This window comes from Lepisma saccharinum, chromosome 12 (genome assembly GCF_977018435.1).
Source record: "Lepisma saccharinum chromosome 12, izLepSacc3.1, whole genome shotgun sequence".
Taxonomy (NCBI): Eukaryota; Metazoa; Arthropoda; class Insecta; order Zygentoma; family Lepismatidae; genus Lepisma; species Lepisma saccharinum.
In genome coordinates, this window is record NC_139240.1 from 17117582 (window position 1) to 17134232 (window position 16651).

General features: G+C 36.5%; 1 protein-coding gene across 9 annotated transcripts in view; it reads right to left on the minus strand.

The window, feature by feature from the left end:
- The window catches only part of LOC145996581 (solute carrier family 71 member 1), a 206273-nt gene that overhangs the window by 21594 nt on the left and 168028 nt on the right, over window positions 1–16651 (minus strand). For 6 of the 9 annotated variants that reach the window (XM_083133104.1, XM_083133101.1, XM_083133105.1 and 3 more), the window contains exons 9-12: window positions 14081–14178; window positions 12331–12509; window positions 7098–7124; window positions 1251–1377 (exon numbers count right to left, since the gene is read on the minus strand). In XM_083133104.1, coding sequence (XP_082989230.1) covers window positions 1251–1377; window positions 7098–7124; window positions 12331–12509; window positions 14081–14178 — 431 coding nt within the window. The remainder of the gene's footprint in view (window positions 1–1250; window positions 1378–7097; window positions 7125–12330; window positions 12510–14080; window positions 14179–16651) is intronic. The other 3 variants (XM_083133103.1, XM_083133106.1, XM_083133109.1) reach the window with 1 other exon arrangement.

Consider the following 16651-nt stretch of genomic DNA (forward strand, 5'->3'; position numbering starts at 1 on the left):
ATATTTATATTACACTGACAAATCAATGATACAGGTTTTAATGCTAATGTTGAAACAGAATCATAGGAAAATGCTTTGACAGCGACAGATAGTAAACAAGTACATTTGACTTTGGGAACATACTGTGGATAATTTTTATATACCAGATTTCATTATTTTTATCTGCCAGTTTGCCTCATTTTGATGATAAGAATGAACGATAATCAGCAACAGAGAAAGGGCTTGAAAGCCATTCATGTTTGCTTTGATATGTGATTTGTATCAATGCAAATTCTGCAAAAAGCAGTCTCACCAAAGGGTAAATTTTCCACCCCCACTACCAACCATAGCTTTAACCCATTTTCATTGTTGTCACCATTCCCGTCATTGTCGAGACGAACATCCACAGTTCTTGGCCATCACCTGTGTGATTTTATTACGACAATTATTTGTGTGAAAAACCCATATGCAAGACATGTGATGATGCATGGGTAAAAAAAGGTTAAAAACAGAGCAGGAGGGCAAACTGAATATTACACAATTTTGGAGGGGTTCAACTGATTGATTTGTAATATTTTGATTTTCTTCTGCCACTTTTCGCTAATTGCAAAGATGAAGAGTGATGATATGATGATTTTTACAAAGGGACACTCAGACAGAACACCCATTCTCAGGCAGGGTTCTGAACCCGGGACACTGCCATCATAGCACACTGTGCTAACCACTATGCCACAGATGTCAGTTGGGGTGGGGGCTGAGTAGATCAGTAGTAACTCAAATTTTCCAGGAATTTTGCAAAAACCAAATTCCCTGACATTTCCAGGTGCTTAAATAAGCATTATATCTACAACTTTGCACATCAATCAAATGACAAAAATAAACTAAACCCACATTTTTACATAAAACAACTATGGAGGAAAAATGAAATGGGTTTTCGGTTTCCATCATGTCTTTTTAATGATTTTTTTAAAAAAAGATTTTACAAAATTCCCCTTTTCACTTCCAAGCTGATTTCCCTGACTTTCCATGAGGATTGAACCACATCAAAAGGAACAACACATTTACATGAAGATCAGAGAAGAGGCACTCTCTTGACATGTAGAGTTATAATGGGTAAAAGGTTAAGGCAATGGATAACGTCAAACCAAGATTTCATGCTAATCATTAGGGTTATCGAACTTTTGAATCACCCTGTAGCAAAAATCATTTCTATGTTACTCAAGAAATGGAAATGACAGTTGAAATTAAATCAAAGGTGTATGGTGACTCACCTGATTGTCTCCTTGATGTGGTTCTTAAGTTGTTCCCTATTGCCGGTCCATCCGGGATGAATACTGCTACGAGAAGTGCACAGATCACAAGCAATGCTCCGAAGACAAATGGAGGTCCGGGAACGAGCTGAAAGTATAAATACGTGCACCATCAGTATTGTAACAAATGCTGGCATGTAGGTTTAAGACTACAACGACCTTCCCTACCTGTGTGTCACACTTTTCTCTTGTTCGCAAGGTAGTGTTCCCCTGATTCCCCTCGAACAATCCAGGAGAAAAACCTGTTAAGTCCAATTTTATCAATTAGTTGTTGTCGATGGCATTTAATAGCTCTGTCAGTGTAGTTTTGTATGATGTAACTGTACAGACGAAAAACAGTCCTGAGAAATGTGACTTATCAGGTTTTTCCCCTCTGGACTTGTATGTTTGGGGTTGTTAACTCATTGGCTATTCCTCTCTGCATAAACTCCTTAGCAAAGCCAGATGCTAACCAGTGTCCGACAATATAAAAGCACAGCGTGTGAGGGATGGAACCAGGAAATAAAAAAAATCACAACAGGGTTTTTGTACATTAAAATCCTCAAGAATTCAAAACACTATTTCTCACTGAAGTGATTGTGCATTTAAGGAGTGAATACTGTCATTTCCAAGACACTTCCAATACTAACAATGAAGAAAACGTCAAGTATGAAGCACTTTTAATACATGGCGATTCAAAATGGTCCGACTGTTCAGGAAATTGTTTCCTACAGTTGGGATCGACACAGGAATTTATTTTCTGACCCCAGTCCCATTTTGGAATCTTGCACACATGTAGTAAAAACAAGTCAAATGTGCATAACAAATGACTGTACAGGACAAGGTGGAAACTGACTTCACAAAGTCATTCTCCCATAAACTCCCAATCATTTTTTTTTACTACAACCACTCACCACTGGCTGCCTTCAAATGACAACTAATTTCACCAGGAATGGAAACAAGGGAGCTCTCCAATCAATATTATTTTCCATCATCGCAAGTGTGCTTAACTTCAAAGTGGACCACCATTTGAACTGTGCATTGTTTTCTTAGATGCATTTCATATTTCTGTGTTGGTTATTTTATGTCACTTCTCTGACACGTTTGTCTTATTGTGATGAGGATGAGTGATGAAATTGATGAGGAGACAGTAATAAATAATGCCCACATTGGGATTGAAATGCAGGAACTTCGGGTGGCGAAAAAGGTTGACCACTTAATGTACTTCGCCATGGAGTCAGCTTGATAATGGATGTGGCGAAAGAAGGAGGGGGTGGAGGTCTGTTAGTTTTATTATTTAAGGCTCGGCTGGGCCTTTGGCTAATGCAAGCAAAGCATTTTTGAAATTTCCTCTCTTTTCAAAAACCCACTATGACATTCCAAATTCTGATTACATCTGCTTAGAATTCCATCCAGAGCATTCACATAAATCTTTGTGGGGTTGTCTAGATATTTGCAATAGTTTAGTAGGCTTACATAGCCATGAAACTTTGCAAATATCTAGAAAATATAAAAAGCAAAGCAAAAGTTGAAACCAAATCCTGTATAAAGAATTCTAAGTAGATGTTATTTTTCAGAATTTGGAATACCAAAGCAGTTTTTCGAAAGGAGAGGAAATTTTGAAAATGGCTTCGCTGATGTTGGCAAAAAGTGGAGCGAACTCTAAATACTCACCATGGTGAAACCACACCTTGTCCATGAAAAACACTTGATCCACATTGAAAACAAACATCCACAATGGACTGCTTTCAAGCATTGAAGAATTCCCTTTTCAAACCTTGGCTTTAGTCAAATCAAGAAATTGAAAACAGCACTTGCTTCAAAATGATGAGTGACTATGTCAAGATAGTGCATGCACCCCCAACTGCTGACTGACATGGAGGTGATGAAAATACTTTTTGATGACAAGATTATACGTGGTTCATGGTAGCCAGGATATCCTCAGACTTTAAAGGCCTCCATTTTTATTGTGAAGCTTATTAGTCAGTCTACAGAACCAATCCACAGCACAGTGAAACTTTGTTTTGAGTCCACTTTTATGCTCAGATAGGCTAACAGGAACTGGACCTTTAGTTTAAAGTGAGATCCGAACCAACGTTCGGTGTACCTCAACTGAGAACAGACCACAACCATCCCTTGATTACAGTGAAAACAAATGCGCAGCACACTGGAGGAGTTTAAGACACTAAGGTCATTCACAAAACAGATACAATAAGGCTGAGAAAAATGTATTTTTTAGTGCATGAAAGCTCCTGGGCATCATGAATGAATTAAAATTTTTGAGTGCACTGGCACTTATGACCATTTTGCACCCTTTAATGAACACTGTGAAATATCCCCTTATCTAGAATCCTTAACTAGAGTAAAAAAGCCTTGATAATGGTTAAAAGTGCAGGGTTGTAAAGACAAGACAAACAACACATTAAAAAGTAAGAATGTACTAAAAACTTCCTCAGTGGAAGCTCATCTTAAAAAGTTAAAAAACATTTGTTAAAACCCTGTCATCATCTACCAACATAGATGATAAACAGTTGGAAAGATTAAAATTCTGTCTGAGGAAAAGTAAAATGGGCACATTCAATAAGAATATGCCAAACATATCAATAAATGATTGTAAGCTGGCATGACAATATCTGAAAATCAAATATAACATGGTCCACATTTACATTGAATGCCTAGTATTACTTCATTAACTAATGCAGGGAATATCACAGCAAAGACACAAAGGAATGGACAAATTAAAGTATTTTTTTAAGATGTACACTAATGAATGTCAAATTAAACAAAGTTTTTACAGGAGATGCTGCACTGCAGTTAGTTGTTCTAAATAAAGGTGAGACTATATGTGCCAAAAAAAAAAAAAAAAAAAAAATTCACCCAACCTAAATACATGTTTTCCCAGTACTTGACAGATTTATGAAGATCTGTATATTCCAACTTGTAATGTTCATCAAAATATGTTAATGTGTTTCAGATCCACATTGTGAATGGATAGGCTAATGGAGGCTGGTGTGTAATGCATTCCAGAAAGAACTGAACTGGGATTTCTTAACTGATATAACATTTATGAATTCTGCTAAGATAAAAGTAATTACAAAAAGCTCAAGTTTAGTACACAGAGCATGTCTCACCTCTACAAGTATAGTGAAGAAATATAATGAGATGATACAACAAAATGTTTCTTAATGAGACTGGGATTTCAACGAATTTGTAAACAAAAACCACTGCTGGCATGTATACTTTCTCGCACTCTTGTACTTTTTGAACATATCTTTCATTAAAACAAATTATCAAAGAGCTTACAACCTTCCCTGAAAGAGCAAGTTTTGTGTTTGTATGGGGGAAAATGTACCTACAAGATTGTCCTTGGTGTGTTTTTATTGGTCTTATCATTAGGCACATCCAGTTCCTAACACATTATCAAAATAATTTGCTGAGAGCCATAAACCTGGCCTCCTAATCTAACAACATAGGCATAATTAGAACTGTAATTGTGAAAAAAAATGCATGTTATGTAGTTGGTTTGGAGATGGTGCTTTCAACATGTCTTAGCAACCAAATTTCGCGATGTATTAGGAGCTGGATGTGCCTTCCAACAGACCCATTTTTTGTACCATTTCTCACTCTGTGAATACATTTCATTGTACCTTCTAATATGTTGTAAGTGTAGAATTGTGCACACCATGCACAGAGAGATGTATGTTCCAACATATACATACTCACACATGATTGTCACGCTAGACTAAATACATCAGGTTTCTCTGTTCTCAGTGCGATCACTGAATAGACTACTAACTCTAAGAACCTAAGCACATAGTCTAGACAGGACATGAGCGGTATGGAAACACTGCCTAACTTCTACTTGATTCTAAAGGTCTGCAATAGAGTGGTTACCAGGCGGCACCGCAGTACACAAGAGCCGATCAGTAGATTTTACAGTATACAGGGTGTAACAAAAATATTCAGTAATACTTCAGGAATGGATTCTTCATGCATAGAGAAGAAAAAGTTTACATCAACATGGGTATGAAACTGGTGAAAATTTGAACTTTTTTTTCATCAGCATTTGCATTCCCATAGCCTCTATTCTAAGTTTCACTGTAATCCAATGCTTCGAAAAGGCTCAAGGGGGCTCCAAGTATGAAAACTTTACTTGCAGGCCTTATTACTCACAGTAAAATTTTGCAGTTTGAAGTATTTCTGCATATTTTTGTTACACCCTGTATAATGAAGGGTGATGATCAAATTTCCTAATTATGTTAAAATCCAAATGATTATCAAAACATGTTTTGGACACTGTTCATGCCATCACTGTAAGCCACTTCAATAGTGAGAAATGAAAGTTGTTTTTTTTACACACACACACGCACACATACAAACTTTTAAAATTAAGTTAACACTGTTAACACTGTAATATGAAATTCACCAAAAAGTTGCAAATGAAAATCGTGGCTTTAGAATCAAACATGAGTTTATGCCTATAGCATACCTGGAAAGAATACCAAAGACCCAAGTTCGATCCTTGGTTGCCCCACAAGTTTCACAAACTCTTCAGTTAGTTATATTATATCCATGGTGTGTCATAGGCTATTTCACTTCCACATTAAAAGTAAACACACTTTCAGAAAACTTCTACACTCACCAAGTTACCAAACAATGCATTAGGAAATGGTATGCAATTCACAAGAGTGAATACAGTCCGCTCTTGGCATTTATAACAACTTCATGCTTTTATTCACCACTGTTATACACACACAGGCATAACGTGTACTTCTTTTTTACCACAAATTCGCAGCCTTATTTATAATAATCATTCCAGACATAATTTGACATAATTGGTTAATTATGTTAATGGCCACATAGTAATATTTTCTTCACTAAGAAACTTACATAAAAGCAGTTTTTCCAAGCAAGCACATTTACGAGGGATATTCAAAAATCAAAGTCTGAAAGAATGTCAAATGTTGAGAAGTAAGTGCCACACTTCCTGCCTCTGTGATCAGGTGACTCACCCACATGTTGTGACATGCCATTCTACAGACTCCTTTGTGAGCTGTGAGAGAGTAGACATTTTATGTAAGACTATGTAGAAAATATGTAATAAGACGAAACCATATGCCATATTTTCAATTGGAGCCAGCGCCTGAAGTCAAGAATGTTAGCTTGGCATACATTTTACTAGCTGGGAGGGACACCATCCTCCTGCATCCTCCCTCACTTCAAGCACTGATTTGAGCAGTAAAAAGTGGAATGTATTACGATGTTTAGTATCTGCATTCTGGTTCCATACTTTGCATCTGCACCCCAGAGTGAGATGGCTGATGTTTGAACTGACATCTGGCAAGAAGAGTGGCAACTGTACTGCAAAGCAGCATCTAGAATGGCATGACTTCAATGCCAACGTGAAAGAATGCAACAGTGCACTTGCAGACTTGGACATGGCCTCAGCTACATGCACAAACATTTTGCCACACTGGTTTCACTGGGAAGTGTTTGTTCATCCACTCTACAGCGTGGACCTTGTTACCAGTGCATGCCGCGCAAGATTTTTCATTTTTTTCACATTTCTCTTTACAGCCCACCGGACACTGATTTCCGAACAGCCCTCGTATATTTCTTCAACACATTCTCTATTAACTTAACATTAATCGAACACTTCTATGCTAATACTTCAAGCAATTAGTGCTCTTGGGGTGAGAGTTCAGTCCAATTCTACCAACTAGCAGTGTGGTTACATTCACATATGTTATTTTGGCACATATGTCATTCTTTGTTAGTATGTTTCATGCTAAAAGCTCTAATTTCATACTGAATGCTATTCAACTGTACCTGCTTAATAACCTCCCACGCCGGTGTCTTAAGAGAAGGAAGAGAAAATCAGTTAGAGCTATATTTACACTAAACTCCATGCAATACAATCTTATCCAACTAAGCACAAAAGAAAACAAAATAAAAAAAATACAATTAACAGATCTATGCTATAAAAAAAATGCAAAGAAAAATAATGCAGCTGCTTTCAGTACAGCATGTCCCTTGCACTGCAGTGTTTGCTTCCAAGAATAAATGAAGGCTAGTTGTACTTCAACAATATCAAAGCCCATACAGGCTATTTACTAGACAATCACTGTTCATATCTGTATTTGTCTTACTTAGCATTGCTTCTGTGTCACTTTGCTAACTGTAACAAGCTAAAAAATATGCTTAGCTACTGAGATAACCAATTGTTGTTCTTAACTGCCGGTGTCATCGCCTTCATTTTTTATGTATCTCTTGCTATTTTGTGCACTTTTCTATCTTTCTATATTCACTTCCCCAAAGGACCAACATATTTGATGGTACAAAGTATGTGTTCTTCACTAATCTGAGGGCCATGACTTCAAAGGAATTCATAGAACTAGCATAAGATGTTGTGTTTTCTAGGTATAACAGCATGTCGCTATTCTTGCATGTCCTACAGAACTCTATTACAGATACTGCAAAAAAATTGAGACATAATTGCTCGTAATGATGATGTTCTCCAGGCCCAGTGTTGGTGCTAAAATGATGACAAAGGAGATAAGATGATGATGATCAGAGACAGGGGGACAGACAATAGTACAAACAGCTATTGTTAAGTTCAACGTAAAATTCATAAATCTGTATATATTGTGTGAAACCACATGCTGAGTGAAATGGTAACTAAAAAAGTAATGTATTTCGGTGTTTCATATTCAACATCTTACACACAAATATATCACTAACCTAAAAAAGCCATCACCACCAGTATTATTGTTGGTTTTGTTATTACTATTAACACTAGAAATATGAAGAATGAAAATCTGTGAACAGTTCTATTAGAAACATAATAGTTACCTAATTTTTATGCCATTTTATGCCAGAAAACATACTGAGAATATGGGTCTTTTCTTTATTACTATTATTACTTTCATACAGTGCAAGATTGGCCGAAAGCAAGAATAGTACATTCCCCTCAGAACACTCAGTAACAGTTGAAATGCACTGCTGTTTGCGTCAGCATGTTGATGGGAACCTACAGTGTCCATGGCTTCTAGCAGTGTGTCTTCAGTAGAGTACTGCAATGAGTGTTTTTCGCTCGAGCGGTAAATAGTTCGCACGGGCAACACTAGATGGCATACAGAATTGATAGATCTTCCACTCGAGTGGAAAACGACCGAACTCTCGAACCCTATTAGTAGACGTATTTCCGTAATTTGTCTATGGTATTGAGCCCTCAAATATGGATCGTGAAGTAAAAAACAAAATGAAATTGAAAAAGTAAGTGAACATAGTTATCATCTCAGTGTTAAAATGCAGTTTTGTGTATCTTACTGAGATATGTGAAGATGAAATAGATTATTATGGGCTGAAACTGCTTAGGCTGACATTTTATGTTTCTACGATTATTGTCACATTGAAATGATGTTCGATTGAATGTTATAACTGTATTTTATTATTTTGCAGAATATGATTATCCTTTTCGGTAAGTGAACAATGATGACACGTACTTCTTGCACTGTGATACGATATTTGTAATTGCTTAGGCAGGTCTGTCAGCATGTGTATCCATTTTGCGTTTCGGTCTGTAGATATTGCATTATTTCATATGTGCTGTATTTGAGTCTTGCATATTATACGAAATTATTATTTAGAACTGTAATTGCATGTGTGGGCTTAAGGTTGATAGTGCTGGTTATTAGGCTCTGAAATGCGGGATGTTGTCAGTCATTCCACTACGAGTGCCGTATGATCGAGCATAGCATGCTCGAGCATGGGAGAATTGAACGAGTTTGAGTGAGCTAAAGTGGTCCGATGCAGTACTCTAGTTATCAGCATGCACAACAGCAATCCACTGGTTTTAAAAAGCTTACAGTGGTAACTCGAATCAGTTCACAAAATAAGTCTTTTCACACAATACTGGAGCAAATTAAATGGAAAGTTTGTGTAGTTTCAAGAAAATTAGACTGCATAATAGTGTTGTGCAACATTTTAGCAGATTCTATGAAAGACCAGAATGCTAGAAAAGTATCTGCGAATACTGATACCTCAGCAACAATATTGGCACAGTCCTAGGTCTGAAAGCTCCCCCTTAGCAGGCTATTGACCCCCCTGAACACAAACACTTTTGTACTGAGCTCTGTATTTAAAAAAATACAATCTCTACTTTTAAATTGAATTTCAAACACCCTCAGAATCAAGTCCAAATTTGAATCCCCAGTTGAGGCACATCATTAAGAAGAAGTCCCAGGCTCACTTTAAACTGTAGGCCCAGTACAGACTAACCCAGTGGTTCTCAAACTGTGGTATGCATACCCCCAGGGGTACATGAATGACTTGAAGGGGATACGTGATCAGCTCCGAAGAGTAAATGTCGAGAATACCCACATGACAACATTTTTGCTGCAGACTTCATAGCTTTGACACTCAACAGGAAAATAAGGTGGATTTTGTCACTGAACACACTTATCTTTGTTCCATGTGTTTTGAAATAAAATACTCGTTCAAAATCAACAATAAACTAAATTTGGAGCCGAATCTCCAGTTAAAAGTTTCAAGTGCACAGACAGACATCAAGAGACTGTGTCAGGCTATGGAGGCACATACTTCTCACTAGAAACTCTGAGGATTTGCAATAAAAACTCCAAAATTGAGCGTGACAGTTTGTTTACAAACTTATTTTTGTTCATTACTTTTTTTCAACAACTCTGGAAAAAATATGTGAAAATTTAAAGTTTTTCATGTACTTCTTAGCATACATGTCCTTTGCATTTTTTACAATCATAAAGATTGTAACCATAGAAACACTCAATAAAATAAACATAGGATTCTAATGTTTATTTGTTTACTATCCTTCCACATACAGCCTGAATGCCGTATTGCTCTATTGCAGATAGGTGCCTGCAACATATCAAAAACGCTCCACCAATCAGGCAGCCAAAAAAATTCCCCAAAACCCTCTATTTGGAGAAAACCTATGGTGGGGCTACATTACAAGTTTAGTTACGACTAAAGAGTACAATGAGAAGTTTGAGAACCAAATGGACTAGCCTATCTGAGCACAAAGTTCACTTAAACTTGTAACAAATAATTTCAGGATGTCGTTTACAACACTGTTACCAGGTCACATGAGAGGAAGTCAGGAATTTTCACTTCACATTTTTAAGAAACATGCCAGAGTAGCATGGTCTTTGGAAACATTGGCTGCACCCAAAGACTAAATTTGAGAAACCAACAAAATGATACGACGTGAGTTGTTTTTCATCTATCCATAATTCTGACCACAGGAAGCTAGAGCTATCATGTAAATGGTTAACTACAAGAAGTACAACTTGATTTTAAACTACCATACTAATATGCGCCTATCTATCTTTTCTACATAATACTATATTAACCTGCTACTGAACCAAAATAACTTAACCAAAATAACTTATACTTAACGCTTTGAGTCCTGAATATAATCAGTGGCAGCGAGGGGGAGCAGTTGCCCCCCCCCCCCCCCACTTTCTGCCACTTTAGTTCCCGCACTATGCTAAACCTTATCTACAAAGGGAAATATACAGTCTTCACCCCACAGTTTTGGCACCTTTTCCCATCTGGTTTTGGAACCCAATCGCCGCCACTGAATATAATTTCTCAAGTGTAGATAGGACACTATATTTGAATGGCCAATTAAATAGAATTCGGCACTTTCGTAAATGGTAGTATGGCAATAGAAGTTAACATAAACAAAAGAAAACCTGTTCAAAAACATTGTCACAGCCTTCAACTTTTGGTGAACCTAATATTTATAATCATTAACATGATTATGCTTTTTTTATTAACCTGTTTAACACTTTTATTGTTTTTAAATCCTGGGATTGGAGTCAACTGGCCCACTCAACCTGTCACCCTCAGTTGATTGGACTGGTAGCTCAATCGGTGCAGAGTTTGCATACAATGACGAGGTCACAACTATCGCAACTTTTCTGTTTGTTAAACCACCACCAACACATGCCAAACGCTACTTCCAACAACACTTTAATAAATATGGAGAAACTAGTACTCATTTTATCCGTGAAACTGGTTTATCTTCAATTTCGCCGATAAAGTGAGTACTAGTTTCTCCATATTTATATACTACCGCGTCTCTTTTCCAAATTATGAACACTTTAATGTTTTCAATTTGATTACCAGGGAACAGATTTATATGTAAATACAATGCCAAAAACAATGTTATTTTGTATTACCAGCGCAAAATTGTTATGTGAGCTCGAAAAATGCTATTGTTATTTTCCATATTTTTACATATAATTAGTTTTTAGCACATATTTTACATATTTTAGTGATATTTACATGTAATTTCCATATTTTTAAGCATTTTCTGACACACATGCCATATTCATAATATTACTACACTTCTCCTTCTTGTGTTAAATACCAAAGGTTTTCTGTTCATCTGTATTCTGTTAGTTTTGTACTCTCTGTAAACCTTGACAATAGATAATACATCTATTCTTGTCAACAAGAGAGAATGCAAGCTAAAGCTTTCACAGTGAAATCAATTGCACATTTTAAATATATTCCCATTACTTTACACAATATTGAACTCTGTTTCAGTCAATATAAATATGGATATCTTTAGGGGGATTCATGTTTAGTAGATTGAGTTTTCAGCACTTGGAAGATAGTTTGGTAATACACTGTTTAGGTAAGAGAAAATAAGGCACATTCTGTATTTGAATTTTGCATCACAATCACTGACATGCAAGCTTAATGCATTTTATTTATCTTGGTGAGCCCTTTGCTTAATGAAAATTGCCATTTTTCACAATTGTACGTCCATATTTAATTCCATATATTGATTAAAATAACTAATATATATATATACATATCTAACACTTTTTTGGTTTGGTTTGGAACAAAATGTTCATTTTATTTCCACATAGTTATAGTGTGGTGACTCAGGACTCAAAGTGTTAAAAGCCACTAAAAACATGGAGCAATATCACAACAGAACCAAAATACAAGTTTGAAACCTGAATTTCTACAACAATTTAAAGGGAGAAAAGAAATAAACGATAATCACCTGTGGCATAGAGTCATAATACTGCTGCATTGTGCCGTTCGAGTCCTGCTGTTTCACCTGTACTTTAGATGGGTCGTCATTCAAATCCACATGGAAAAGGTAGAAAATTAGTCCGTACACTGCAGGGCCCAATCCGTTGCACAGGCCTCGCATCCCTGTGATCATTCCCTGTACCAAACCTGTAAAGAATCATCAGAAACGTAATCATTATTAGAACTCGGAAGTTAATGATCTAAAAAGTCTCAAAAAAATGGCCTATAGAATTACTATACAATTATTATAAAATGACCTAAAACTAATTTTCTCTCTTACAATGAGAGCTTGAATTTTCCATTAAAAATACAAGAGAGCAGTTGAATAATTTAATAAAACCCATCTTTGGTGGTTTAAACTACCAAATTTAAGGGGGAAAAGGCAATTAAGTGTTTATGTACTTTTCTTTATTTTTACTTCAAAGTTACATAAAATGCAGTGCAAAGGTTTTTCGGTGTAAGTCATTCATCTCCTTTCATAGTGAGCCCTGTGCAGTACAGTAGTCTTGTCAGCAACTGTAAATACAGTTCTGTTTACTGATTATAATTTTCTAATGTTGCGACTAATATTACTTTAAAACCTCAGATGAAAGCGATAATAGCAGCCAGGAAAGGAACCTCAAAGTATTTCAAGTTTGCTGTAATTTAAATATTTACCACAATTAATTATTTAATCCATTGCCAAAGAATTTCTCAGAAATAATATTGTGACAAAGGATAGCTTTGTAATCAAGAGGGTCTGAGTTCAATCTCAGATCACATTTCACAACAGATCATCCGACTTTACACTGTAGGTCTAGTCCTGATTAGCTACCTGAACATAAAGTACACTTTAAACAAACTGACTTTGAAACTTTTATTATGGCACATATTTGGTTTTAACACAATTATTTCAACTGTTTCTAACAGTCTTGATCAGACACATACATATAAAGAATGCCAACGTAAAAGAAAATTACTTTTTGTCATGGACAAGCTGCAAAGTTCAAAGTCTTCTTCGGGTAATCACCTGATAATCATGTTGGCACAATGTGTAATATTTTATATCTGATAAGTAAAATACTGGTTTTATCAGGAATGGCAAATTTTGTATTAGCACTTTATTGATATCAGTTAAAAAATGCATATCGATCCATCCTAATCTATATTGCATGTGAAGCACGATAATTTTTCACAAGAATGGGTGAAACTCTTTCAAGGTTAGAGTTAATTTATAAGTTCACGTTGTGCACAGATAGGGTAATCAGGACTGGACCTATAGTTTAAAGTGAGATCCGCACCACTATGTGCCTCCACTGGGTAAAGAGTCCAGGATCCCTTGATTACAAGGTGACGACATTACCACCATGCCAATGGGGAGGTAAAAAATAGAATAAATATTGAACAATTACAGTCTGTCATAGGCATCTAGTAAGTACAGCAGAACCCCAAATTTACGTTCCTTGGTTTTACATTTTCCTGCATCATTTAATGTTTATTTTTATTTTATTTATTGAATTAATATCATTCAATCTTGATGGTCCCAACACAGCAAAACTTTAAAAAACTTTCCTTAATTTTTACATTTTCCAATATTTTAAGTTTATTTTTTTGGTCCCCTGAATAATGTAAAATCAAGGTTCCACTGCAGTTACAATACACAAAAAACACAGGGGCTATCTTCATCATATGAAATGAATGACTTGTCGAAAATCACCTCCAATTCCTACTGGACATACCTTGCTTGTCTGCATCCGAGTGCATAGACACAAAAGCACTGATGGCAGGATATGTTATGCTTGAAATTGCAGCAAGGAAGCCGGCAGCCCACATCATCCTGTAAAAGTTACGTTCACGTTAATAACTGTGTGGGAAACAAAAGTAAAATTTCAAGATGCCAAACATTTTCATCGAATACAAGCATTTTTGCATCTCTCAAAAACATTTTACGTTTTGTAATTTTCTGTGGTCAGCATTTCGAGACAACTTATCTAAAATCTCCAAGAGTACTGCTAAGAGGGCTGTTGCACCATAGAGTTCAGAGTTTATTTTACGTAATACATATGTTAAATACAAAAAAAATATCATTCACTTTGGCCATTTTCTTTTCCTTAGAATGAAGATTATAATTATCATAATTCCAACATACGAAAACTCAAAAAAACTGCTTGGTGCACTTGATTGTATGTCAGATGTTACTTGTAAATATATTCTTCTAAATGTAGGTGTGTCAGCAAAAAAATATATAAAATTATTACTGGTAATAACAGATTTAGAAATGCTACTAAATGGCTACAACTTTGAATTGAAGGAATCAGGGGTAAAACATGGTAAGTAACATTTTGGTCTTTATTGAGTTTATTAAGCAGAAAGTTTAATAGAAGCTATACTGTAGATAAATTGTTGCCTTTACCAATTTCAGAAGTGTTCAATGAATCCAATGCAAATTGCATGACATGGCAATTATAAACACGAAAATTGGAGGATGGCTCTATTTACTTTGTAAAAAGACCAAAATGTCACCATGTTGCATCCCCGAACCCTTCAATTAGTTCAACAATGAGAAGACTGAAGGTTGAAAGGAATACGATGATGATTTAATATTGTGTTATGACAGTGGTCAGTGAAATTAATTTAATGAAAATAAACCATTACACAGATACGCAAGTTGCATTTTACATGTTCATTAATTGGTCCTTGTATTAAAATGATATTCTCTAAAGCAAAGATTATCATTTGATGATAAGAATTTCTCACTTTTCTTTTGAAAGGCAATACATATAAGAGATATGAATAAGTTAATTTACTTTTCCAGACATTACTGCATATGTAGTAGTAGTACGCCAGGTCTGGTCAACCTGCTGCATTTGTGGAAGAGTACTCTTGTATGTACAAGGTGTGGCTATTAAAAATGCAACTGGCCAGCCATCTGCTGATGATGTTAGTAGGGGAGGAAGAGTGAGAGGTGGAAGACGTTGACTTTGAAGTGTGGTGATCCAGGAGAGGCACTGTTGTCGTGCTTGAACCGTTAGTGTGCCTGTGAGGTCTGTAGGAAGTGGATGCTGTGTGGTGATGGGAGGCGGAATCATGCCAGTGTGTGAATCTCAAATTCTTGGTGAAATTGAACAAAACGCCAAAAAAGTGTCTTCAATTATTATGGGAGGTGTGTGGGGACAATACCATATCATGTACACACGTCTTTGAATTGCAAAAAAAGTTTAATGAGGGGAAGGAAGACTTGGAAGATGACAAACGTGTGGGTTGACATATGACATCAAAAACTGAGGAAAACATTCAGAAAATCTGTGAAATCTGAGTGATTGATTGGGTGTCACAGGGTCAAACAGTTACTCAGCACTACTACATCGAGGTTTTGACTATTACGAGAATGCGTGTGGAGGAAACGGGCAGATCTCTGGAAGAACACCACCTTGATGTTGCATCAGGATAATGCAACAGTCCACAACACCCTCGTCTGTGAAGTGGCTTCTGGCTGATAAATGCATTCCTGTGCTTTATCATCTTCTTTATCATTTAGTCCCGTGTGACTTTTTTCTTTTCCAAAAAGTGAAAACTGCCTTGAAGGGAACACATTTCCAATCCGTAGAAGTGGTGAGGGCGAAAACAACAGAGTTGCTAATCAAGGTGACACAGGCAGGGTGGCAACACTGCTTAGAACAGTGGCAGATGCGTATGCAGCATTGCATGGGCAGTGAAGTGGTGTACACTGAAGATGATACCATGCAATATGTGCTTGTTTGTCAGTCCCAATTTTTAAATAACCACACCTTGTACATATGTGTGAACTGCAGAGTGAGCAGGGAGACTGTAGCATTGTAAGAGGGGTGGAAAGGAGGAAGTGAGAAAGTGAGGAGGTTTAGTCACATTTGCGCATTGGGAAACCTCTCATCAATCATGCGTAACAGTGCAGTGTGGTATTGTACTTTTACCTCTCAATGTACCTAGTTTCCCCACTCCTACTCACTGCTTGCGGGCCTTGATGTACAGTGTGCAGGTGAGAAGTTTGTAACACAAGTGCGTGCTCACCTCCACAAGCGCCAGCAACAAGCTCAAATCTGTAGTATGTGAATGTTTGATTTGATTTTTGTTACTTAGCATTATCTGCCACTTTTGTCAAATCGCAAAGATGAGATGAGTGATGATATGACAGGGTGTCTACAATCGTGTGAAAAACAAAATTCCCCAACTTTTCCAGGTGTTTCCAGACCAAGAACTATATTTTAGGTAACACCAGGCTTCGAATTTCATTCACTTCACATGGAAAGGTGATAAGAGTAGGATTGACTTAT